The following is a 27,893-nucleotide window of genomic DNA, read 5'->3' on the forward strand; positions in this document are numbered from 1 at the left end:
TCAAGTGGATGTTGAAATTGTCCTCATTTTAATGTAAAATACAACAGTATAATAAACTAAAAATATAATATAGTCGATAAATACAAATAATTTGTTAATAAGTATTTCTGTATCATAATGTTAAGGAATATTAAAGTGTTGCTATGGCAACGGCGTCCTTCCAGCAGACGTTCATTTCAGTTACGTTATTCACTGCAACATGAAGGAAAATGCAGAAGCTAAAGATTCGTCTGAAGAAGCCAGTGAGCCTCAGCTTGGGCCAAGAGCTACAAAAATCAAGGAGAGACTTCGTCATAACATAGATGAGTTAGTTTCAAAGAAGTTTTCTTTTTAAGGTTCAATTATTCAGGTCATGTTTCCCCGAGTCGTATTCTTGGCATCATTTCCATCTCTTGAATAATCTAAATCTAAATCAATATCTTTCCTGCATTATATTATTAACTAAGTTACTATTAGTTTATAACTACGAGTTATTTTATTATGTTAGATTACATCCTTTGGTTATATGTGATTAATCTTATAAGACTACATTTAAGACAAAGAAATAAATAACGAAAATAACCCTCTAGAATTGTTCACAACTCGCAGTTGAATTAGCTAATATTTTTGATAGAATAAGGATTCTTATTATAATCGTTTTGAAGAAAGAGAAATGTAATGGAATAAATGTCTGAGGATGCGGAATTCTTTTAATTGACGATCTACGGTAACTTTCATATAATCAGGTAAGTGAGAAAACTTTTGTGTAAGACTAACTTTCAAGATTGAAAAAAAGTCTTTAAGGTCGTATAAATTGTCATTTCGATAGAAGAATTTTAGAAATAGCATTGCACCGTCAGCTTGTAACATTTTACAGGCCAGACGATCGATCCACCGAAGGTTTTGCGCTTTGATAAGCAATCGCTTGAAACCCACAGATAATAGTGAATGTTTTGTGCTAAGTATTACCGTAAACTACTGCAACATTTGGTAAGTACATGATAACGGCGCCCTGAAATTTTCAAGGCGTTTTTTGAATTCCTAACTATCAACTGGCAAATTATAAGTTGCGGTTTTGCACATTCTAATACTAAGCAGTATTAGTTATACTGTGTTAACTACTGCTTGTTTTTTTATTATTATTATTATTAAGCTGGCTTTACGGCAGCGAGAGCTCTTGCAGCCCGTAAAAAACTACTACTACTATTACATCTAATACTTCTACTTCGTCTTCTTCTTCTTCTAGTGAAATTTGTAAGTTTGTAGTGTTTCGAATTTTCTCTCAACTAATCTGACTTTCAGCGATGATGATTTGGTTATCAGCAAAGAGGACTCCGGGGTCCAATATGCTAACAAAGCCGGGAAGACATTCACTGATGCACTTCATACTCGGGAGAAGATCCTGCACTCCCTGGTCAAACAAGGATGCACTATGGTGAGGATATCTCAGTTAAAAATAAGTTCCGTGTATATATATATATATATATATATATTATATATATATATATATATATACATATATTATACTATATATATATATATAGTATAGATATGATAGAGAGAGAGAGGGAGAGAGACGAGAGATGAGAGAGACGAAGAGAGTGAGAATGAGAGAGAGAGAGAGAGCGAGAAGAGAGAGAGAGAGAGAGATGAGGACGAGAGAGAGAGAGAGAGCAGAGAGTAGAGAGGAAGTGGAAACCAAATTCCAATGCTTTGAGTGAAAAACCATCAGTCTAATCATAACGTTTTAAGATTGTATATAAAGTTGCAAATGTGATAAGAAAGAGAAATGATAAATACTTATGAAAGACAGGTCATAATGCAAGTGAGAAACAGCTTAATGGTACTAGTGATCATGGCCTATAGTTCAGCATATGACTCTGGTATCTTCGTAACGACTCCCCCAGGTGGGAAACGTGGAAGTGGCTGCCTTGAGTGGCGAGGTCAACGCAGTGGTTGAGAGCGAGTGTCGGCAGGAAGCCTGGAGGAAGTCCCTGCAGGAGGACGCGGAGAGACGGAGAAGGCCCTGAAGAAGATGAACGACCACTGGGAGCACGCAGCTACCAAGCTCAAAATACCCGAGGATCTCCATGACAGTCTGTGTCAACTGAAACGTAAGTTAGATGAGGAAGGCTGAGTGTAAGTCTAGGTTTAATTTGTGTGGAGAAAGATCCCTTTGTCTATTGCATCGTTCAAGTCGATTAAGTAAAGGTATAGATTATAAATTACCACATTTACATGATGATAATTGAATCTAATTTCAAAATTATTTCAATTTAAATGTAACATGCAAGACCCTCCTAATGTCTAAACACTTTAAATCTTTGTGGGAATTTTAGCTCAGATATACTAACTCAAAATTTACTCTATCTTATACTTTCTTTTATTTAATAATTATGAGTAAAATAATTTTTCATATATAGACAATGGGTGAATATTTTGTTATCCTTTTTCTTGTATAAAACACCTGGAAAAAAGAGAAATTTCCATATTTTTTAATCTTCCTAATTAGTATTCATCATTTCACTTTATGCGCATCTAGTGCTATTTTGCTATAACGTTCAACTGTATGGACATAACGGTTTAACTGTCGCTAACAATTATTGTTCCTGTAATCACTTACTTCACCTCAAGGTTAAAAAGAAAGTCGATTACTCAGCATATATGGTAGACACTCTTTACCTTTCTTTCAGAGTGGAGTCACGAGCTAACCGACCAAAAACTGGCGGTTATCGAAGGCCTGCGCGGGGAACTGAGAGAACTGGAAGGTACATATAGCGAAGAAATCCTAGAGCACGCCAGAGAGAGGGCGGAACTTCTTCGGAGAATCACCGAACATGTTACCGAACTTCACCAGTCTTATCGTGCGGCACTTAGAGAAGTTCAGGTACGTTCATTATGGTAACTCGAAGAAGCAATAGCTCGAGATGGCGTAAGGCTAATTTAATTATCCTAAGCTTTTGCACCAATATTGGCTGCTTGACACAAAGGCGGTAATTTCCTGAAAGATGTAAAGGAAAGCAAGAAACCTCTTTGTAACTGAAGCAGAAAACTTGTTAGATTAACTGACGCCTCGAATCGCATTAGGAAAACATATATTTTTCTCCCAGGACATTTAGGACCTAACAGTTGTTGTTCCAAGTCATTAGTTTGCAAAAAGTATCAAATGATAATTAACGATGACATATATGCCGTTTTCCTGGTTTCCAACCAAATTAAAAAAAAAAAAAAAAAGGACGACGCGTTTGCTACACCAATAGTTGATCATCAGGATATGAAAGACACCTTTTGGTATATAAGCCTTACAAATGCATAAATATATATATATATATATATATATATATATATATATATATATATATATATCTAATAAAAGGAGCCCATAAAAACACCAAAATGTAGAGAGAAAAGTACTATATTTCAGAGACTGCTGTCTCTCTCTTCAGGTATATGAATGAGAAAAGTTTACAGAAAAGGTGGTATTTATACCAAGAGATTCGTCCACAAGTAAGCCAATTTAGGTCACCCCCGCTGATAATCTTCCTTTAATCTTCTTAAGCGTTGGTTGAATGAACACTGCGTCGACGATGTCTGATGTCCAATTCCCTTTTGAGATGTTCATTACCTGCTTCTCTTTTATTAAGGCCGATTCCATCATTTGACTCTTGTACCGGCAGTTGCTGCTATAAATTACACGTGACATATTCCAGTTTATTCTATGGTTATGTTCATTTATATGATTGAAAATAGCCGAGTTCTGTTGTCCATACCTAACTGACCGTTTGTGTTGTATTAATCTCTGGGGAAGTGATTTACCTGTAAATCCGATGTAAGATTGGTCACAGTCCTGGCATGGGATCTCATATACCCCAGAGTCTTTGGGCGATGTCTTTTGTTGGACGTTAATCAGGGATTTGGCTAAGGTATTTGGGTAGGTAAATGCAAAAGGGTTGGATTTCCCAAGGGTGTGAGTTACTCTCTTAATCGTCTCCAGGTGGGGAATTTTTATTTTATTGTTGGGTGTGTCTCTGGTCTTGTCTTTAGGGGGTCGGTAGAAAATTACGTTTGCTTTTTGAATTGCTTTCTCAATTATATGGTCAGGATACTTTAAAGATGAAAGTTGCTTGCGAATTAGTTCAAATTCTTTTTCCAGGAAATCTGGGGAACAAATTCGTAAGGCTCTTAGGAATAGGTTGCTGGCTAGACCTATCTTGATAGTATTGTCATGATAGCTAAAGTAGTGAATATATGAAAGTGAGAACGTTGGTTTTCTGTATATGGTAAATTTGTATTCTGTCGTGTCTCTGATTATTAAAACATCAAGAAAAGGAATTTTGTTGTCTGTTTCCCATTCAACTTTAAATTTGATGCTGGGCACTAATGCGTTTAATTTTGAGAGGAATTCATTAAAATTACCCCACTTATTATCCCAAAATGTTAGTATGTCATCCACGTATCTCATCCACAGCATGTTTTTGGGTTTTATTGCATTTATTACTGTAGTTTCAAAGTATTCCATGTACAGATTGGCTAAAATAGGACTTAAAGGACTACCCATACTACACCCGAATTTTTGCTTGTAGAATGATTCCCCGAATGAAAATACGTTATTAGATGCACATAATTCAACTAACTTTATTATTTTGTCAAGTGCCAAAGGGAAATGATCTGAATAGGGGGATAATTTTTCCCTTAAAAACTGAAGAACGTCCTGTACTGGTACTTTTGTGAATAGGGAGTCTACGTCAAGGCTTAAAAGTTTTATGTTGTGAAGTGGTATATGTGCTTCTCTGAATTTGTGACAAAAGTCTTCCGAATGTTTGATGTGACTGGGAGAAAAAGTGCCTAAAAAAGGAGAAAGGAGGCCAGCTAACCATTTAGAAATTTTGTAATTGAAAGCTCCGGCGCATGAAACGATGGGTCTGAATGGAAGATTGTCTTTGTGAGTTTTGGGAAGACCATAAAAGTAGGGTAATTTAGGATTAATTACTTTAAATTTCTCTAATAGTTCAATACTCTTTTTGTCTTGGCCAATTAATCTTACTTTTCGAAAAAATTCTGTGGGAACGTTCTGGAGGGGATTTTTCGTCAGTTTTTCGTAAGTATTTGTGTCGCTAAGGAGCTGGTTGATTTTGTCGAGGTAGAAGTCTTTGTCCATTATTACAATTTTGCCGTCTTTGTCGGATCTACTTATTATAACATCTAACTTTTTTAGCGAGTGGATGGCTATCATGAATCTGCGGGGAACAGTTCCCCGCAGATTCATGATAGCCATCCACTCGCTAAAAAAGTTAGATGTTATAATAAGTAGATCCGACAAAGACGGCAAAATTGTAATAATGGACAAAGACTTCTACCTCGACAAAATCAACCAGCTCCTTAGCGACACAAATACTTACGAAAAACTGACGAAAAATCCCCTCCAGAACGTTCCCACAGAATTTTTTCAGAAAGTAAGATTAATTGGCCAAGACAAAAAGAGTATTGAACTATTAGAGAAATTTAAAGTAATTAATCCTAAATTACCCTACTTTTATGGTCTTCCCAAAACTCACAAAGACAATCTTCCATTCAGACCCATCGTTTCATGCGCCGGAGCTTTCAATTACAAAATTTCTAAATGGTTAGCTGGCCTCCTTTCTCCTTTTTTAGGCACTTTTTCTCCCAGTCACATCAAACATTCGGAAGACTTTTGTCACAAATTCAGAGAAGCACATATACCACTTCACAACATAAAACTTTTAAGCCTTGACGTAGACTCCCTATTCACAAAAGTACCAGTACAGGACGTTCTTCAGTTTTTAAGGGAAAAATTATCCCCCTATTCAGATCATTTCCCTTTGGCACTTGACAAAATAATAAAGTTAGTTGAATTATGTGCATCTAATAACGTATTTTCATTCGGGGAATCATTCTACAAGCAAAAATTCGGGTGTAGTATGGGTAGTCCTTTAAGTCCTATTTTAGCCAATCTGTACATGGAATACTTTGAAACTACAGTAATAAATGCAATAAAACCCAAAAACATGCTGTGGATGAGATACGTGGATGACATACTAACATTTTGGGATAATAAGTGGGGTAATTTTAATGAATTCCTCTCAAAATTAAACGCATTAGTGCCCAGCATCAAATTTAAAGTTGAATGGGAAACAGACAACAAAATTCCTTTTCTTGATGTTTTAATAATCAGAGACACGACAGAATACAAATTTACCATATACAGAAAACCAACGTTCTCACTTTCATATATTCACTACTTTAGATATCATGACAATACTATCAAGATAGGTCTAGCCAGCAACCTATTCCTAAGAGCCTTACGAATTTGTTCCCCAGATTTCCTGGAAAAAGAATTTGAACTAATTCGCAAGCAACTTTCATCTTTAAAGTATCCTGACCATATAATTGAGAAAGCAATTCAAAAAGCAAACGTAATTTTCTACCGACCCCCTAAAGACAAGACCAGAGACACACCCAACAATAAAATAAAAATTCCCCACCTGGAGACGATTAAGAGAGTAACTCACACCCTTGGGAAATCCAACCCTTTTGCATTTACCTACCCAAATACCTTAGCCAAATCCCTGATTAACGTCCAACAAAAGACATCGCCCAAAGACTCTGGGGTATATGAGATCCCATGCCAGGACTGTGACCAATCTTACATCAGATTTACAGGTAAATCACTTCCCCAGAGATTAATACAACACAAACGGTCAGTTAGGTATGGACAACAGAACTCGGCTATTTTCAATCATATAAATGAACATAACCATAGAATAAACTGGAATATGTCACATGTAATTTATAGCAGCAACTGCCGGTACAAGAGTCAAATGATGGAATCGGCCTTAATAAAAGAGAAGCAGGTAATGAACATCTCAAAAGGGAATTGGACATCAGACATCGTCGACGCAGTGTTCATTCAACCAACGCTTAAGAAGATTAAAGGAAGATTATCAGCGGGGGTGACCTAAATTGGCTTACTTGTGGACGAATCTCTTGGTATAAATACCACCTTTTCTGTAAACTTTTCTCATTCATATACCTGAAGAGAGAGACAGCAGTCTCTGAAATATAGTACTTTTCTCTCTACATTTTGGTGTTTTTATGGGCTCCTTTTATTAGATGGAATTCTGTTGTTACAGAACACTTTTACCAGTCAATATATACATATATATCATATATATAGATATATATATCATATATATATATATATATGTGTGTGTGTGTGTGTGTGTGTGTGTGTGTGTGTGTGTGTGTGTGTGTGTGTGAAGCACACCATCGAGAACAACAATTCGGCCCATCGCTATTTAAACGAAGTGGGTCATGGAACCAGAATAAGTGACGACGCAGGAGTTAGTCTATACGCAGCTTGATTATCTAAGAGTCATTGTGTCCTAATCACTCCACAATCTAATCTCGATCTCTTGTGATCTTTCCCTGCTGCTTAATTGTCTCTTCATATTCGTTGTTCCAGAGCCTTTGTTAAGAAGTACTAAATATATATAATTGACAGGTTCTTCCTGTTTTAAATTATATGGAGTATCCTTCACCTTACATATAGTTTCTGGAGATTTTACTGTTACTAATGCGCAATTATTTTTGCTTATACTCGTAGATTAAGGGAAAAATGGCTTTTCCAAATTCTATCCGTAGGTAAAATCAGTAAATAACTAAACTTGAAATATGTGTGGGAGTTTCAATAATTATTATTATTGTCATTATTATCCAGAGCTATCCAAGCATTTAGAAAAAAAAAAATATAGAAATGGTGTCTTGTGTATCAAAATTGGAACAGATACCAAAGAAAACAAAAAAAATCTATTAGGCGTTTAACCTATTCGCCCAGCGAAGGCGAGTAACGATAATCTAGTCCGAAACCGTTTTGCTCACTTCTTCCTCTTTCTTATCAGGACGTGGCAGATAAGGAGCGCAGAAGTCTGGTGAAACACTACAGCGAGGTCTGGGACGAGTCGGTGCAACAGCTCAACGACCAGATGCAACAGCTGCTGCACCAACGCCTTAGCAATCGAACTGCAAGGACAGACCAGATCATTGAGCTCAAATTACACGGGGCTGCTCCGCACTCGGCGATCAAGGATAAGCTTGACTCTGACATTGAAAAGGTTCTCTTAGATTGAATTCGTCTGGTTTCGGTTGGTTCCTCTCTCCCCCCCAACCGCCGCACCCCAAACCCCCCCCCCCCCCTCTTCCTCTCACTCTCTCTCTCTCACAAACACACAGACACACACACACACATACACCCTAAGTTTTCACATTAGCCGCTCCATATACATGACATTGTTGGCTCCACTAGCGGATCCAGTTTGGCGGGCGGGTGCACCTCAGCACGTGCCCCCCCCCCCCCCCTTAAAAGCGATGGCAAAATAATAATAATATTTAGATAATAATAACATAAATGAGAGATATAAAAATGGAAAAAATAAAATAGCTATTATAGAAATAATAAAATTGTTATAAAAAATAACAATAATAATGACAATAGTCTTCACGATATATGAATGCTTTCCATTTCATGTGTGTGTGTGTGTGTGTGTAATATGAAAATTGGTTCCCCGCCTGCCCCATGAAATTGTTCTAGATCCGCTAGTTGTTTGGCTCGACCAATATGCATTTTTTTATTTTTTATTTTTTTTACCAAACTATCGTCCCCCATTTTCTACACATTCACAAACTATTTCAAAGTACCCAGTTTCATCTCTTCACATAAGCTAAGCTTTTTACTGTCTCTTTGTATCTAAAAATATTTTCACTTTTTCACTTCTACTTACTCCACTGTACTATATGCAAACAATAATATTAATCTTTAAAAGCTTGACTTTTTTATTTGCATTATTCACTCTGCACTTCCACAAGTATATTTGGCCAGACAACATGAAATTCTACTAGTCTTAGTATGTATGGGCAGGATTATCAAAATAAACATGCTAATGGAGGTGTACTACTATACATTTAAACACTGCTAAATGGCTGAGTACTTTAAAAGTTACTTGCAGATGGCCTGTCTATCTATCTGTCTAGGATAAACCTTACTAAATGGCCGAGTATTTTAAGAAGTTACATGCAGATGTCTGTCTATCCATCTGTCTAGGTTAAACATTGCTAAATGGCTGAGTACTTGCAGAAATTACATACAGATGTCTGTCTATTTATCTGTCTAGGTTAAGCATTGCTAAATGGCTGAGTACTTTAAGAAGTTACGTACAGATGTCTATCTATCTGTCTAGGTTAAACATTGCTAAATGGCTGAGTACTTTTAAAAGTTAAATACAGATGTCTGTCTATCTATCTGTCTAGGTTCTCGTGGAAGTTATGAGGATTAAAGCAGCACAGCAAATGGAAGAAAGCCAGCTGAGATACAACCAGCACGTCCTCCAGCAGCAGTACAGAGAAACGACCGCTCTTGTTAGCGAAGGACGCCGTTCGCTGAATGCACTCATGCCTACTCTGAACAGCTTTAGGAGGAAGGTAAAAGCAATAGTCTCACGCATAACTGTAAACTACAGAGCTCATGAAATTGTTAATAATAATTGTGGCTGACTGATAAGCATAACACTGGAAATGTCATGATCATCTAGAGAGCCATCTTTTTTCTGACACGGTTCTATTGACATTTTGGCTACTTTTATCGTGAACGTAAGCTTTATAGCTAGATCGAACATTTTAATAAATTGCTAAAGTTGATCGCAAAATATATTTTAGACGAAGTTTTAGCCTTTATTTGGTTTGCTGTTAAACTTTTTATTACTATTTGAAAATAAAAATCAGTATATAGCTTCTATGCATGACTTAACCGTCCCAGCTGTAATGCTCGATAACTTCAGATCATTCAAATCATTCTGCACCAATGGAAATCAACACTTCAGCTCTTTCTTTCTCCATGTCTTGAAGTAATCAGACTCTAAATTATTACCAGTTGTCCTAAAAGACGAATGTTCACACTCAAGCACATGAATGGGAAACCTGCAATTGATTAAAGACGCTTGAGTGGCGTAGCCGAGTAACGTTACACCAATATTGCTTTCGTTTAGCACAAATTCTTCATGAGTCATTCTGGAGAGAGTATAACGTTGGCCTGTTGACATTCGTCTGAACTATACGTTAATGATCAACAGATGAAAGTGCTTGTGTGACTAACCAGAAGTTTCGTTTTGCATTAAATATCTCGGATGGTCATGTGCAGAGTCACCTAGCGCCAACAGGATCCTGGCCAAGTGTATTAAAATTCGTTTGTTGTCTTGAAGAGAAAGTTTATCGAAAATTACGACTGTGCAAACTACTCAAATGTTGTGGTCTCTCCCATATTACAAAATTCTTCGCATTCTTCAATATGGGACGTGCTTCTTTTCAAATGGCGGGCTGTCCGTTAAAATAGGGCTTTTATTGCAGGACTAGGCTTATTATTGGTATTCTCGTCTTCTGGGATCATTTGCCTACATAAGGTGTCTTGGGGAGTATCAGCATCATTTAAGGATATATATATATATATATATATATATATATATATATATATATATATATATATCTATATATATAATTATATATATATATAATATATATATATATATATATGTGTGTGTGTGTGTGTGTGTGTGTGTGTGTGTGTGTGTGTGTGTGTAAATTTTATCACATCACTGTGATTCATATAATATGCATTAAGCTGCAAATGTCCTTTATTATCCAATTCGCTCTACCTCGGAATTAATATATTTTCATATATGTTAACTGAAGGGGAATTAGTTGATAACGATTTCGTCCTCTCGTGTGGGTGGGTGTGTCTGTGTTTCTGTCGTGTGTGTTTCTGTGTGTGCTTGTTGTTGTTTGCTCTGCTTGTTTGCCTTGTGGGTCGGGGGGAGGGGGTGCGGTAAATATTCTATTTTGCAAAAGGAGAGGTCTAAGATAACAATGGAGGTATAGTTTTCTATTTCATTTGTGCATATGTGTATAAACGTGATAGATGATTGCAATAGCGTACAGGCCAAGAATTTATTAGATTCTATATACTAACCAGAGCTAAATAGGTTAATAATAATAACAGCTAAAAAATATGCACTCTGCGCTAGCATAAAGAAAATTTTAGGAACTTTAGAAATTCACATTTGTCGTTTCATCTCTTCATTATCGTTCGCCCCTGTTCTCGACCAACGAAACCCAAAGTCGAAGGCACACTTCTCGGCATTTCATGCAAATTATCATTGTGCTATCTTTCTCCCCTATTTCTCGACCAACGAAACCATAGGTCGAAGTTACACTTCCCGTCATTTCATACAATATAATTTCACTATCCTTCTCCCTTATTTCTCGACCAACGAAACCCAAGTCGAAGCCACACTTCTCGTCATTTCATGCAAATTATCAGTTCACTATCTTTCTCCCCAATTTCTCGACCAACGAAACCATAAGTTGAAGTCACACCTCCCGTCATTTCATACAATATCTTTCCACTATCCTCCCCTATTTCTCGACCAACAAAACCCAAGGTCGAAGCCACAGTTCACGTTATTTCATGCAAATTATCATTTCACTATCTTTCTCCCCAATTTCTCGACCAACGAAACCATAGGTCGAAGTCACACTTCTCGTCATTTCATGCAAATTATCATTTTACTGTCTTTCTCCCCTATTTCTCGACCAACGAAACCCAAGGTCGAAGCAGCAGAGGAAGGCAGAGCGCACAGCGAGCAGACAGCCCTGCGAGAGATCGCAAGAATCAAGGAGTTGACCCAGCAATATCGATCCCGTCTGGCAAAAACGACTGACGTGTACACTCGCCAGTCTCGCGGTCTGGCACACATGCATTATGGAATCATGCACGATTTGGTGACGAAGGTAGTGTTTCTATTTGTTTTTGTTTTTTTATTTGGGAGAGGAGGTGGGCATTGGGGAGGGGCATAGTTAGTAAGCACGCATATGTATATGAGTTTGACCTATCTATTCAAACTCATATATACTTCCATTGTTTAGGGTTACTTGAAGGAAAGCAGTCCCAGAGAGGACGGTTATTTTAACACAAGTTTCATTTCCCTCAAACATCTTAATTTTGAGTTCCAGGCCATTTCTCATATCGGGGTCACGTCTATTTTCGGTTGTACCCTCTATTTTCTTTTTAGCGAATTCTGAGTTTTTCAACATTTCATTTTCATTTTCCACAAACTTGTAGCGATATACGTCTATACTCTGTTTTTTTCCATCTGTCCATCCGCCTGTAGTGTTTTTGTATGGTAACACTGCGTCCCGGGCTTTAAATAGTTACGGTAAATGTAAGTTTTAGGTAAATAAAAGGATATCTGGGTGTATATTTGCAACTGAAAAGTGTTTTAATAATTTACTTATGCGAAGTACACCGTTAATATTCGAAATAGGATATTATTATTGTTGTTGAATGTAAGCTGAATGCAACTATCTAAAGCCCGGGACGCAGTGTTACCATACGCAAACACCACAGGCGGATGGACAGATGAAAAAAAAAAAACCGAGTATAGTCATAAATATCTTAATTTTTGTTTCCAGTTCATCTAAGTGGAGGTCTTGGCATTATTTTCCACTTTCCATACAATATCTATACATGCCACTGTCATCCCTTTCCATAGAAAAGTCTGTAATTTGTTGTCTTTCATCCTTATTTCTATCATCTTTTTTCCACTCACAGCTAAAACAAAAGTCAAATTACATTTTTCTTAAAACAAGCCAGACTAATGCCAATTCTACCTGTGTCAGATCGTGGACACTGAAAGGGCCATTCAACACGGGGTGCTTGCCAGAGAATGGGTCGAACCAGACCTCTCTGGTCTGACCGATCTGTGCCCTGCTCTGAATCCTAGACACACCCCTGCCCTTGCAGCCGCCTCAAGGATTCTAGCTCCTCCCGAAGGTAATTACAAATTCTGAGTGGTCTATGTAACATAATTAGTATTCCGTCTAACTCAGTAGTATACAACCTTCAAGATTTGTGTATATATTTATTAATTTTGTTGAATTAGCGTTAGACAGAAGCTGCTGTTTTGATCAATCAAATGACTTGAGTTTAAGACAAAATTCACAGTAGTATTACTAGTTCATTGCTATTATATTATGACGTGAAAAGACTTGTTTTTCATCTACGCATCGTTCAATGAAAACATTCTAACAGTTATGTAAGTAGGCAAGGCAGAAGAATGAGAAAAAAAGTGGAGGTATTTGGGGTATACCATAAAAATCTAGTTTAATCAAACTCATCTGAATCATGAAGAAGATTCTTTATAATGGTTCTCCGTCAACTCCGTAGGGCCTAAGTTCTGTTAGCTTGCAACGAACGTCAGCCTATACGACAACGACATTGCTCTAAAAATTTAATAGCCTTTGACGCAAAATATCAGTTACTTCATTCGTTAAAAATTGAGTTTATCTCGCTTCTACTTTAGTTTTTGGGGAAATCGTAGATTCATAAAACAACACCCGAAAACAGCAGATCTTTAGGTTTGAATGATTACCTTTCTTCCCGGTAGGAGATTAAGATCGTCGGTACACCTCATGCGGTACACTGTAGGCATTACCTGATGTTCTTTGTAGCATTCCATCGGCCCCTAGTTGCAGTCCTTTCATTCCTCATGCAATATCTCCGTTCATACTCTCTTTTTTCTATCTTACTGTCCACCCTCTCCTGACATTATTTCCAGCGCTGAATGACTCATAGGTTCCAGTGCTTGGCCTTGGCCTCAATTCCATATTCCAAGTCCAATTCCGGTCACCTTTTCTTTGTATTCTTCTTCTTCCCTAACGATACTAATAACCCTTTCCCTTACCCCTCAGAGGATTCCTTGGAAGGGTCAGTCAGCGGAGAAACCAGCGCCGATGAAGAATTCCTTGCAGCCCTCGCTGTCGAAGCCGTGTTTTTGGTTGACGAAGACACCTCCCACATGCAACACCACGGTCCACTCCTCATGCTAGAACACATTTTTTGGGTATGTTGGAAGGTTTTGATAAAGCGCATTGATAATTTTCAAAGTAACAATACACTTATGGCAAAACAATCACTGGTGAAGGGTTTCAAATAGATAGGTGGATAATGTTCGTAATAGCAGAATATATGTGAAAATTATCATGAATTTGACATGTCGTCGAAACCACACTCACGTGACATTAAATATTGATTTTATGTGCTGCATAAATTTTGTGAAAGATGATATGACATATAATATCTTCCTCAGTTGCTAAGCAATATCCGTAAATCCAAATTCTTCCCTCCGGCATCACTTATCAATTTACCTCTCCCCCGTAGGGAGTTAGTGCCGTCAGTGCACCTCACGTGGTATACTGTAGGCATTATTTAAGGTTCATTGCAACGTCCCTTCGGCCCGTAGCTACAACGCCTGCTATACTTCATTTCATATACTCTTTCTTACTGTCAATTTCCCTTTCAGCACTAAATAACCTTATAGGTCCCAGCGCTTGAACTTTTGGCCTAGCTAGATCAGGGGTTCCCAGGCTTCTTTTAGTACGACCCCATTCAGCACTTTCCCTTGTTCAATGCGACCCCCAATAAAATAATATACATGTGTATATATATATATATATATATATATATATATATATATATATATATATATATATTAAAACAATTAATATTTATAATTTAATTTGTTTATTTTACTCTCAATGAGACTACTATAGTAGATTCAAATCAGCCGTGCATTTGATGTCTAGGCCAGTCCCTTATGACGCTCCTGATTGGCTGTTGATAAGCCAATCACTGGGCTGGAAACTCTCAGTCTCACTCGAGAGTTCACATGGGTAGGATCTACGTTCCACTTCTCCTGAGGGATATACGTCTTTCAAAAGTATCCCTCAGGAGAGGTGGAATATAGATCCTGCCTATGTGAGCTCTCTCGAGAGACTGAGAGTTTCCAGCCCTGTGATTGGCTTAACAACAGCCAATCAGGAGCGTCGTAAGGGACTGGGCTGGACTTCAAATGCACTGTTGATGCTTATAGTAACTGTTACTCTACCAAACATCGAATTGCACATGGTACCTCGTACCCCTTGCTTTGTTGTTTTGTACACCCATTCCCTGTGGGTACTTCAGCGACCCCACCTACTCCATGACCTATCTTTGACCCCCCATAATGAGCATTCCGACCACACTTGGGGTCCTGACCCCTGATTTGGGAACCCCAGGTCTAGATTCTGTAATCCATTCTGATGGCGCCTTTTCTACCTGATTAGAAAGTCAGTGCAGTTCTACATTACGCAAGAGGTTGCTGTCAGGAATGTCATTGGTTGGCTGAAGCCAGCTCAGTCTGGTTGAGGGTGAATTGCGGTGATTCGGGGGGTTGGGGGGGGCGGGCGGGTGTGTCATTAGCACTTAATTCGGTTGCGTGAGCGAGTGACTGACTGATTAACCTTATCAATCGCTATCATATTTCCCCGGTAAAGTGAAGCGCATGGTGCCAGTTCCCATTTTCAACAATTTCGCGTGGTTTGGAACTTGTTAAGTATCTGATATTTTTCTCTTCCCTCTCTCTCCTTCTTTCTGTTTGTCTCTTTCTCCTTCTAATTCTCCTGTTTATCTTCTTTCTTTCGCTCTCCGTCCTTCTTTTTCTCTCTCCTTATTCCTCTCTCTCTCTTTCTTCACTCTTTCTCTTTGACCCTTCTTCTCTCTATCTCTCTGTCTCCTTCTAATTCTCCTGTCTCTCTTCATTTTTTCGCTCTCTCCTTATTCCCCTCTCTCTCTCTCTCTCTCTCTCTCTCTCTCTCTCTCTGTCTCTCTCTCTCTTTCTTCACTCTTTCTCTTTAACCCTTCTTCTCTCTATCTCCTAATTCTCCCATTTCTCTTCTTTTTTTCGCTCTCCGTCCTTCTTTTTATCTCTTTCCTTATTCCCCTCTCTCTCTCAATCTTTCCTTCTTCTTCTTCACTCTCTTTGACCCTTCCTCTCTCTCTCTTTGTCTCTCTCTCCTTCTAATTCTCATGATTCTCTTCTTTTTTCGCTCTCCCTCCTTTTACTCTCTCTCTCTTTCTTCTTCTTCACTCTTTCTCTCTGACTCTTCGTCTCTCTCTCTTTCTTCTTCTTCACCTCTCTCTTTCTCTCTGACCCTTCTTCTCTCTCTCTCTCTCTTTCTTCTTCTTCACTCTCTCTTTCTCTCTGACCCTTCTTCTCTTTCTCTCTCTCTATCTCTCTTTCTTCTTCACTTTCTCTTTCTCTCTGACCCTTCTCTCTCTCTCTCTCTCTCTCTCTCTCTCTCTCTCTATCTCTCTTTCTTCTTCACTCTCTCTTTCTCTCTGACCCTTCTTCTCTTTCTCTCTCTCTCTTTCTTCTTCACTTTCTCTTTCTCTCTGACCCTTCTTCTCTCTCTCTCTCTCTCTCTCTTTCTTCTTCACTCTCTCTTTCTCTCTGACCCTTCTTCTTCTCTCTCTCTCTTTCTTCTTCTTCACCTCTCTTTCTCTCTGACCCTTCTTCTCTCTCTCTCTTTCTTCTCCACCCTCTCTTTCTCTCTGATCCTTCTTCTCTCTCTTCTTCTTCTTCACTCTCTCTTTCTCTCTGACCCTTCTTCTCTCTCTTTCTTCTTCTTCGCCCCTCTCTCTCTCTCTCTCTCTCATGCAATTTCAGAACCTCTTGAAAAGACGTGATAGTAAAGATGATTTTTCAACGTTTGTCTCCTGCAGGAACTGGCCATTCGAACAGAGGCAGACGTCCTGAAGTTACTGAAGATCGCTCGAAGGCATCTTCTCAGTCGACCTCAAAGGTATTACATTTTAATGAAATTGTTATTTTTAAACGGACTTACGGTTACGAAGTATTCCTTATTAAAGCGGTTGCCTTTATTAAAAATAAGTATAACATGCGGGGAAGTTCTTCGGCGCAATTAAGTTTTCTGTACAGCCGCTACAGCGTGCAATCAAGGCTGCCGAAAATAGAGCTATCTTTCGGTGGTCTAGGTATAATGCTGTATGAGCCGCGGCATATGAGACTTTAACCACCGCCCGATGGTGGCCTATCCTATTTCGTTGCCACAAGCACGATTATGGCTAAATTTAAACCAAAAAAAAAAAAAAAACTACTGAGGTTAGAGGGCTGCAATTTATTATGTTCGATGATTGGAGGGTGGATGATCAACATAAAAATTTGCAGCCCTCTAACCTCAGTAGTTTTTAAGATCCGAGGCCGGACAGAAAAAAGTACGGACAGACAGACAAAGCCAGCACATGCTTTTCTTTTTTACAGAAAGCTAAAAAGAAATCTTGGTGAACAGAATCAATTACATATTAAAGAAGCATTCAGTTACAGAGATCACCAAATACAATTCTCCTTGCTCTTCAATAATTTACTTATATGTTTATCCGCTTATTCATTGATTTGTTGATTTATTTTCCTTTTGTATTAACTGATCTCTTCTTTCTTTGTTTCTCTTTACCTCATGTTATTTCTTTTTACTGAACTCCATAGTCTTTGGAAGCTTGAATTACAAGTCAATGGCTTCTGTGGTATTGCTCGATATGAATGGGATTCATCTTCCAAATAATAACAATTTTAGTATATAGTTTATATATACACATACATACGTACACACACATCATATGTATGTATGTGTATATATATATATATAATATATATATATATATATATATATATATATATAAATATTACATGCGCGTATTCCATTATGTATAGTATATATGCATGCGCGTATTCCATTATGCGTATTATATATGCATGCATGCGTACTCCATTATGCATAGTATATATTACATGCGCGTATTCCATTATGCATAGTATATATGCATGCGCGTGCATGCATTAAAATACGCATATGCGTACATATACGTACTGGTGTTTACTTAATTGATGCGTCACTAGTTATCACATTCTCTCCCTCGAACACAGACCAAGGCTACACAGAGAAGAAGAGGAGGAGGAGGAAGTAGACGATGCTGACGACGAAGGGATCTCCCTTCAAGGTAAGCAAACAGCTAAGACGTCGCAAATGGTATGGTCATAGCTTGAAACATTAAAAATTAAGTAAATTTTTTTTTTTAAATTAGAAAGACATTCATTGTATGCACTAAGAAATGCTGAACATATATTTATCTCTTTCTCCCTCTCTGTCTATCTATACATTGATCTATCTACTATGTATATCAAGCATAAAAAGTCCATTAAAACACTCTGGTTTAAAGCTAAGGACTATATTTCGGTGGACTCACTTCCACCCTTATCAAGCAGTGTTTTAATGGGGCCTTTTATACTTGAGACGTATCCTGTTTTAACAGAAGAATTTATATATATATCATATATATATATATATATATAGATATATATATATATATATATAGTGTTTGTGTGTTAACACCAGTTTCATATTTGGTATTGTCATAAAACCTATTTAAGGATTTTTTTTTTTTCCAGCCAGAGAAAAACTTTTCTCGGCGGAGGACATTCTCACCATTCTCGTGGCATTTTCGTCATCCAGGTGGGCCTCAATTCCTCCTTTTCTGTAGTCCATTTTTTAAAGTGCTTATGTAAGCTATAACAGATGGAATTCTGAACATAATATTCATAAGTATTCGTAAATTACTTTTCAAATGACACTTGATTTTCCCTATGACAGGATACTTTGCCAGACCGAACTCTGAAAAACTGCTCTGTTTACAATACTTCTAAAAAATGGATGACGGGTTATATAAATGGGTAATTTAAGACAGAAATTAAAGGAAAAAAAGAAATAAGACAGCAGATGATGCGAAAGACAAAAAATGAGTTAATATTAAAAAGCACAGCGACCGAAAAATAAAACATTTTCGAACGTTTAACAGATGTCTACTGAACACGAGCCACTCCCGAAGATGGCAAAATAAGAAAAAAAAAAGAGGAAAACTGATCCAATAGATATCTAACAGTGTAATAAATGGTAAATTGAAAGAGAACCGCTAGTTTAAATCGATTTTTATCATTCCACATATAATTTCATGAATATATGCCCAAATATATTGTGAAGTATGTATGGATATGTGATTTGTTTTTTTATTTTCCTATTGGTAGTATATTTTCTTCACTAATCGTCTATGATGTATTTCCGACGTCAATTATTTAAGTAGTTAAGAAGCCAATTTCAGTAACAATCAATCAGTCGTAACCCAAACTTTTTTGTATTTTCTTCGTCCGTCAGGGGAGGAAGCGCAGCAGTTCACGTGGAAGGCAAAGACGGGTTGGTCCGCCCTCCCGAGTACGCGGAAGAAGAAGAGGAAGGCACCCGGTGGCAAAACTTCATTGGCGCCTTCTGCAAGAGATCCCAGGCTTGGTCGACCATCCGCGGTGCTCTCACTCAATACCACCTCGTTCTCACGGGTAAGGAATATAAGTTAAAGTTGACGTTAAAGAGCAAATAGGTTCGTTCAATTGGTTTTAGCTAGAATATCGTTCATGTTATTTATATAGTTAAATTTTTTTTTAAGTCTTTAATCCTTTTTTCGTAGATTTTTGTAAAATCATATAGGCCTAAACTAAACGCTTAAAAACTGGGTACGTTTATGTTTGTGAAAATATAGTTTTTTTCTTTTTTTATTTCATATGCTTAATACATTAGCCATTATGCCAGCAAATTTTATATTGATGAAACTTCTGAGTTTTAAATCTTGACAAGTTTATACTGTTATGTCTGTCGCTATGCTTGATGAGAGATGATGGATAAAATCACTGTTATCAGCTATCCTTATCAACTGTCCCTCCCTATCATGCAAAATGCAAAAGCGCCCCTGAAACTTACAGAAAAACTTAGCTGTCTGTTGCAAGCGGCACTGAGTAAAAGTAAGACTAAGAGACATTACAGTACATAGTACCACATAATGTATACATATAGCTGACTTTTTTTCTTCACCTAGGCAGTTTAAAAGCAAGAGTCAGTGATGGTAAAAGTCCTGCATGATTTGTCAACAAAACATTGTTTAACTAAAAATACCACTTTTGTCTTAAAGTATGTAATTATAATAATGCTAATAAACTTTTATATCGAAAGCACATCTCAAATACCCTATGAAAACTGCCAGCCTCCATAGTTCTTGCCTAGGCGAACGTACCAACGGTTGTAGTGATGTTAATTTAGAGGAGACAATAACAACTATTCCATCTTGCTGAGGATACCCTCTTGTGCTTCCCCCATGACCAGTAACGTTTGATGGAGTCATTCCTTCCTTCACTCATTCATTCATATAAATTTGAATTAGAGACGAAAACGCACGATGTATTCGCTGATATTTCAAACTAAATCTCTTTATTTTTATTTTCCAGAGAGGCTGGAGGAGACGAAACGTGTCGAAGCCCTCCGCAGAGAGAATGCAGAATTAAGGTACCTCCTGCAGGATGTCTCCGTCGAAGAATGAGGAAATGAGGATTCACTTACATGGCATTATTCTTTTGGGAAAAATAAAACATTTATTCAGCCATAAATGCAAAATAATTTAAATGAGGATAAGGAATTTATTGCTGAAAACTTTGTTTAAGCAACTCGGGAAAGGTTTTGGTGGGAGATATATCCTTAACTATTTCCATTTGATCATTGTAATAAAAAAAACTGTAAGGTTCTATTATCGTTTCATTGACTCGCTTACACTAAAAATCGAAAGTCTAGGAATGCATTAATGGGAAAGAACTGAAGGTTGTGTAGAGAGCCGCTATTTTCGGGACAAATTCTATTTGCTCCCCATGTTAACGTCATTATTCCACACCACCTGCTTGTTTTCTCAAGCGCGGTTCGTTCCAGTCGAATTCCCGAAGAATCGTTTCGAATTTATCAATAACAGGATTGTAAATTCTGTATTTTTCGGTGGTCAGTTAGTGACAAAATACGTGTAATTTTCCCTGTTGTCTTCTTACTTTGTTTGAATTCGATACTGTTACTTCGTGTTTATATCTGATCCTGTTACTTTGTTTAAATCTGATCCTATTACTGTTGGTTTAACTCTGATCCTGGTATTTTATGCGTTAATCTGTTTTCACGCTTTATAATATATCAACATGGTTGTTTTCATGCTTTATCATATTAACGGAAGTTGTTTTCACACTTTATTGTATCAACGTGAGTTATTTCCCCGCCTTTAAATATCAACACAACTTGTAAGCAGTTTCGATTCCTCAGTTGAACTTGACCTAAAGAGTGACCTATACATAGTACCTTTTAGTTGGCCGTCGTAGGTCACAGTGGACTAAAGAGAAAAATAAAGAGATTAAAGTCAGTGCTCTGTCGATATGTGTACCGCCACGTGTAGCAACGTAAATGGGAGGGTACCAAGTTGATTGTAACTAAATCCATCATCACTTCGCCATCCTTACTTGACTGACTGCTGCTTGGGTCTATCCTTATAGCTATGCCCTTTGACTTTACCGTTGTCTTTTACCACTTGGCGTCTCCACTCCTCTCTCTCTCTCTCACACACACACACACACACACACACATCCGGCGTTTATTGAAAGATATCGTTTAGAACCGTTGAGACGCCTCTGACCTACACCGAGGGTTGAAACAATGAACCAACAAGAACATCCGTAATCCATTTGTTTCATGATAATACTAGTAATGGTACTAATGCTTACGCGAATAAGGAATAAGCCTAATTTATTTGTTTGATCTAAGTAGTGGAGAAAGTAACTAAAATATTTGACATCTTCACGCTGATGAGTATTAACAGGCATGATTACAATATTACGAATACTTTGAACATTTCTGATTGTCATGTGATCTTTCCGTCCCAGCCATACCTTGCGCTTTGTAACCGAAGATAAGAACAGGCCTGAAAATAATATATTCGAGTCTGCGCTTGCCATTTCTAGACTGTTCGTCATTTAGTTACCAAGGTTACTTGCACCAAAGCTACGACAAACGCAAGAGTTGGATGGTATTATTAGCCCTGGAACTTTAGGGTTTTGAGGTGTAATAATTAGATAAAAGCTGAAACTTGGCACACATGGAGAGATTTGTGACTTGAACAACATATCAAAAGTCCCATGGCCTCCCGCGCTTGCGTTAGCCGCCATATCGGAAAATGGTCGCCATATTGGAATTCTCTTAAAATTCAACTATCTCATCAAATGATAGTGTTATCAAAAAAATATCACTCGATAAAAGTTGTTCAGAACATATTGTGTTATAACATTGACTAGGTAATTTCACAAAAATATGTAAATTTACATGAAAAAAGCAAAAGTATTGAAATTTAAGTAATAACTTTATTTTTAAAGACAATTTCCACAGAAATGGTGGGCTGTATGAAAAAATGTATCTAAACCAAAGTTGTGGAGCAAACTTTCTCCTTTCGAAATATATATACAAGTTTATGCATAGCATATTCTAAAAAAATAAGCAAGTTATGATGGGAAAATAAGCAGGAACCTAAAGGGTCACGCATACTAAATCCAACAGTATTTTTTGTAATAAAATAATAGGTTAAAATTCCGAACATTCTACTAAATTACTGAACAACAATGTCCTTATACACATCATTATGTTCTTCTTAATAATGATATTGGAAATCACAGTGAAAGGAACTTATGCAAATTACCCTTTTTCCAGAATCAAATAGGATGCCTGAAAAAAAACATGATCTTTATAATACTGAACTATATCGGACAAATCTTTTGTGTAGAAATTATGATATAAACATATATATATAGTATATATATAATATATCTATATATATATATATATATATATATATTATATATATATATTATATATATATATATATCAACAAAGTACAAAGAAAAAAACCTTTCAATTGCAATGACAAATTATTATTTGTTCATTAAAATAAACATGTACACATAAACACAAGAAAAATGGCAGCATGTTTTGCTTTACATATCTATGCAATAAATGTCTGTCATACAGAGAATGTAATTATGGTTTGAATAAATCTGAACATCTCACACTCAGAGCACACACACACGTGCTTCAAAATCAAATTTCTATGAACTCCTTGTCTTCTTCAGCACCCTCCTCTTGAAATGGAAGTGAATTTTCACATCCAGCTCCACGGCACTGGTCACACATGGATGAGCACGATAAACCAGCCCTCCTACATACACATTGATGACGGCAACCTTTGTGACAGTTACGGCTCACTAAATATCACCACGGTCTAGGTATATGCCTAGACCATGAATATAACAGGTCATCTGGAGCTGGCGGTTTGATTGAAGGAATTGTTTTCAGTCCGGTTCCGCAACTCTCCCATCCCCATTCGCTTGGAAAAAGATGGTTACCATGCTAATTTTGCATTTGTAAGAACACCCTAAACGAGTGCAGACGAGCTGCATCACCTGTTGGTGGCAATGTGGATAGCTGAAAGTCACTCTTGAGTGACATCTTTGCTACTGTTCTCTAGTATGCATAAAAGCGATACCTATCCAAGGCTTGAGTTTTGTCAGCTCCATACTCAGAAAGGAGGAAAACTTCACCAGCTTTGGCCACTTCATCTTCAGTTGCTGCTGAATTATCAAATAGACACTATGTCGCACATGTCTTGGCTATTCTTCAGGATATCAAAAGACCTTTTTTCCCCTTTTCCCATATATAGCTGATGTGTCGCAGCCTGTAACTGCGTGGAGGAACAGCAGATGTTGCCGAAAATGTCCCAGATTAGCTTGAAGTTTGCTAATATCATACGTCTTGTTGGGGTTATGAGCTTACCTAGTTTAATGAAAAGTGTTTTCGTGGATGGCTTAGAAAGTGATACAAGAAGTGCAAGCAAGTCTGTGTCGTCACTACTGCTACATTATGTCCAGTGTCTTCTAATGACCAATCAGTTTGGACACTGGGCATATCTGCATCATCATTGGCAACTATAACCTTAATACCAGCAGACTGGATGATGCATGTATGTTAATTGTCCAAACTGCTTGGTCATGGAAGACACTGGACATAATGTAGCAGTAGTGGGTGACGACACAGACTTGCTAGTACTTCTTGTGTCACTTTCTAAGTCATCCACGAAAATACTTTTCATTAAACCAGGTAAGCTCATAATCCCAACAAGTTCGAGAATTTTCTCAAGTTCTCCATGACGATTCAGCACGCAGGGGAGTACTTCTGCACGAAGATGACGAAAGGAAATGCAATGCCCTGCGTGCAGACTGGCCTTTTTGTACCCTACAGTTCCACGCCGTTGTGCGTGGGGACAACGTGAGGTTGACGTAAGTCAGTAACTCACGTTACAGCTACGGTATACGCACGTCGGTGTTACATGCTTTGCCACGCACTACCTATGGGCGTGCAGCCTTTGTCGGGCCGGTTCCCGTAAGAGACACGTCATGCTTGCGTATTGCGTACATTTGTGGTGCACTGTAATACGCTTGCTTTACGCATATCGGCCCGTGTCGTCTTGATACGTGAATGTGTGACCGTAGCGTATGATTTTCACTTCTATATTAAAGCTGGTCAACGAAAATCTCCATGACATTCGAAGCATAATAGAAGTAGGGTCTATTTATTTTCTTAAGATTAAGCTTAAATATGAGAAGTAGGAACTGATGAATATCTTCAGGTCAACCGACATAATTCAACATTTTCCTAGACCATGAAAGCATACATGGGTCCTACTTTCTCCTCATGTTCAATCCTCTACGATGTGAGTATAATTGCAGAGCAGTAGTGTCAGCGAGTGACGCTAGGTACATTATACTGAGTTTGCTATTTTTTTTTCTTTTACCAGGGTATACAGTTTTACGCAGTTAAGGCGAAAATGCATTGTATTCCTGAAAAGTGAGTGAAATGAAATTCTTCGTAAACAACCAGGTATAAAGTTTTCCATCTAACTTGCATAATGTTAGAAATTATACTTGACAAACTCCGCACTTGACAAATTACAAACTCAGATCACAATTACCAAAGATATAGGTAGGAATATAAATTAATAACGTCCTTGTAGCTTTAAGTTTAAATTCGTTTAATTTTTTTCTTTTTTAACGCCATAGGTCTCGTGCTCTTGTAATCTAATACATGCGATGTGAGATCTAATTCAAATTACATACCCGGGCTAGACACAGCCTCCGCGACATGTCCTTTTTATTGATTCTTTCTCCGGTTCTGTATCCGGTACTGGATTATGTTGACGACACATGATGATTATTTTTGTTTCTCTGACACACTCCGCAGCGGTCAGTATTATGAATATTCGTTCATAACACTGGATTTATTAATTTCAGTATAAACAGATTCAACTTATAGAAATGTGTAGTGCCTACATTAATAATAAACGAAGGCATAAAATTTCACACGAAGCCGTCATTGTTACGACTGGTAAAACTAATGGGGCGGGTCAGTTTTACTGTTTTGAATATGATCAAATACAGCTGTAGTAAATGTTGAGTAATAGACGATTGTTGTTTGAAAAGTCGCCGAAAAGAATTCTAGAGTTACCGACTAGTGGATAAAATATCAATATTTGACTACGGGCTGCGTTCATTCATTAGTGCTGTTGTAAAACTGTTTTTCCACGAGTTGAGCAGCAAGTTCGACTACGTTCTGCTCAGTTTTATCGTACCAAATGGCGAAGAAGGTTACTGTTTGATTTACGCGCAGTAAATAGAAAAAAATGGTCTGAAAATATTGACCATTTGCTGTTTATTTTACAATGGTATTATTTATGATGAGCTGAAACACTGAAATAGCGACGAAATGGTTGTTATATGTACATCCGGACATATTTTTTGTGTGCCGTTTAAGACCATTGACTTCCTACTGCACTTAGATGGAAGATGAACGTACTCTCGCGAAGCAGACGACGTCTCTGGCTCAGCGGGTTGTGGTGAAAGAGGTAAAGTCTGTCACACTTGTTACGTTTTTGTAACACTTAAGTGTTTGATTTTTCATCAGTTATTCTGTTATTTTGATGGATTAGAGGCCTATAGAAACTCGTGGACAGGATGCCAAGGAGCAGTCACGGAACCGAGGAACGTTGCTCCGTAAAATTATTTGGCACTCTCTTGATTATAATCGGATTTGATTTTTGGTGTGCATGACATGACACTTCTGTCACGTAATGACTGTCATTGTAGTGCATTGTAAGGCTTTAGTCTATTCTCTGTTAAAAAGTTTTTCCAAAGCAGTGACTGACTTGCTGTTTTAATATCTCGTATTTTGTCAGGAGGCGTTCTTGGTAACCCATGGTAAGTTGACCAAATTGTTCTCTCCAGTGATTTATTATGGTTAAATACCCATTAATATCGTAGTTTTCATTGCCTGCATGTTGACAGTTTGTCGTAGTAATTTATTAACGGTGTCACATTGTATGCCATTAGGATGGTATTGATTTAGTAGCTCTGTTGACGATTGCCAAGAAACAGATGCATTGCTGCAATGCACTTTACCAGTTTACTGAAGTGAATGAACTTTTGTGACCCAGCTAGCTGGCCCATCTCATGATTAGTTATGGTAAGTTGGTGTCATTTACAGTTAATTTTATCAAATAACTGGCTGTTGATGTGTCAATTAAACATGGTTGATTCTAATTGTGTAATATATTAAAAGCACCGTCCTACCTTATCTAGTTTAGTATTGTAGGGACTAAAAAAAAGGGTCACCTATGAGACATGTCATCATATTTCATCATATTAGGTAACCTATATCTGCTAGCCTCACCTCGGTGGACATATTGATAATTGCTGTGATTAGGTAGTATTGAATGCTAGAGTATTACTTTTCCAGTAGTTGAGGGAATTGCATCATTAAAGGAAAAAAGGAGCAACTGTAGGTTATTTGAGAGGGACTTACTATATGACTCACATAGGCTATTGTATCAGGCAAACTTGATTTGCCCTAGTTAAGAAGATGCTAGCCTTTACCCCTTTGGGACCTGATCCCACTTGGGTTTAATGAATCAATCAAAGATCATGTGTTGTGTTTACATTGGAAGAAAATGATTTTCAGATCAGAAAGCAGGTTTTGAAGCATATAGTAGTAGGTAGTAGGTAGTAAGCGACATTTGATGTGACCATACAATACTTGGCCTAAACTTAAGTCAACTTATCGACTTGATGTTTCACCCTTTGCACTCTGTAATGTACAATGATAAGAGACTTACACCAAGAAGTCAAGTATATATGTAATATGTCTTTTTACTGTAATACAACAGTATAATATGAAGATAAAAGGCCCATAAAACACTATTTTAACGTTGCAACCATATATTTCGAGCACTTCCTTCGCAACATTAAAATAGTGTTTTATTGGCCTTTTATCTTCATATATGTAGTAATATGTATGACTGCCCAGTTTGGTTTGTTTAACTTGTAAAGTGAAAGGGGTTACAGAAGATGAGGACGAGGGGTGGTTCGTGTATAGCACTGGAATTCCAGCATCCCCTGTTTTCAGTCAATTGATTTATAACATAAAGTGTGATGATTTATTTTTTCTTTAATACTTGTCCATAATATTTATTACTATGATAAGTCATTCACAATGCCGGTGGTCATCATCATTCATCTCATTTGTGAAGAAACTGCATAAATGCTAGGTATGGAATTATGTACTTCATAGTTCCAGTGATGTGGTGGTTGGTTGTTCTACTCGTGCGCACTTGTCTGAGGGAAGGAGTGGGCTCACAGTGGAGAAGAGCACTGTTGCTCACCCAGTTCCAATCTTCTTGTCTGTGTGGGAGACTGTGTCTACATTTACATTTATGCGCTTGAATATTGTAAATTAATACCAGTTTAAATATATCATATAAAGTAATTTATTGTGTTCTTAGTCAACTACAAAACAGATAAAAATCCTCCTCACAATTTACATGACTATATCAGAGTCTGAACACTGATTTCAACTTTGAAAAGAATAAAAACATTCCAGAGAAGCACCAGTCATCCATTCACAACAAGAAGCCAACAGACCATTTTATGGCAGAAGATGCATGAATGCTTCAAGTT

General features: G+C 37.5%; 2 protein-coding genes across 5 annotated transcripts in view; both read left to right on the forward strand.

The window, feature by feature from the left end:
• The first annotated feature begins 155 nt into the window (after positions 1–155).
• LOC135224386 (dynein regulatory complex protein 1-like) lies at positions 156–21,072 on the forward strand. The gene is given in 15 exon segments (XM_064263342.1): positions 156–306; positions 1,282–1,414; positions 1,887–1,986; positions 1,989–2,093; positions 2,673–2,866; positions 7,899–8,111; positions 9,304–9,474; positions 11,653–11,835; positions 12,724–12,877; positions 13,795–13,946; positions 16,646–16,725; positions 17,865–17,938; positions 18,387–18,450; positions 19,147–19,325; positions 20,265–21,072. Coding segments are annotated over 15 exon segments (2,001 nt in total). The 5' UTR covers positions 156–199; the 3' UTR covers positions 20,357–21,072.
• Positions 21,073–25,533: 4,461 nt separating this feature from the next.
• The window catches only part of LOC135224388 (CUE domain-containing protein 1-like), a 105,802-nt gene continuing 103,442 nt past the window's right edge, over positions 25,534–27,893 (forward strand). The window contains exon 1 of one of the 4 annotated variants that reach the window (XM_064263344.1): positions 25,534–25,786. The gene's annotated coding sequence lies outside the window, so the exon portion shown is untranslated. Of the gene's footprint in view, positions 25,787–25,810; positions 26,139–26,265; positions 26,404–27,893 lie in introns of those variants that run through there. The other 3 variants (XM_064263347.1, XM_064263345.1, XM_064263346.1) reach the window with 3 other exon arrangements.

The sequence above is a fragment of the Macrobrachium nipponense genome, chromosome 12 (genome assembly GCF_015104395.2).
Source record: "Macrobrachium nipponense isolate FS-2020 chromosome 12, ASM1510439v2, whole genome shotgun sequence".
In the NCBI taxonomy this organism is placed as follows: domain Eukaryota; kingdom Metazoa; phylum Arthropoda; class Malacostraca; order Decapoda; family Palaemonidae; genus Macrobrachium; species Macrobrachium nipponense.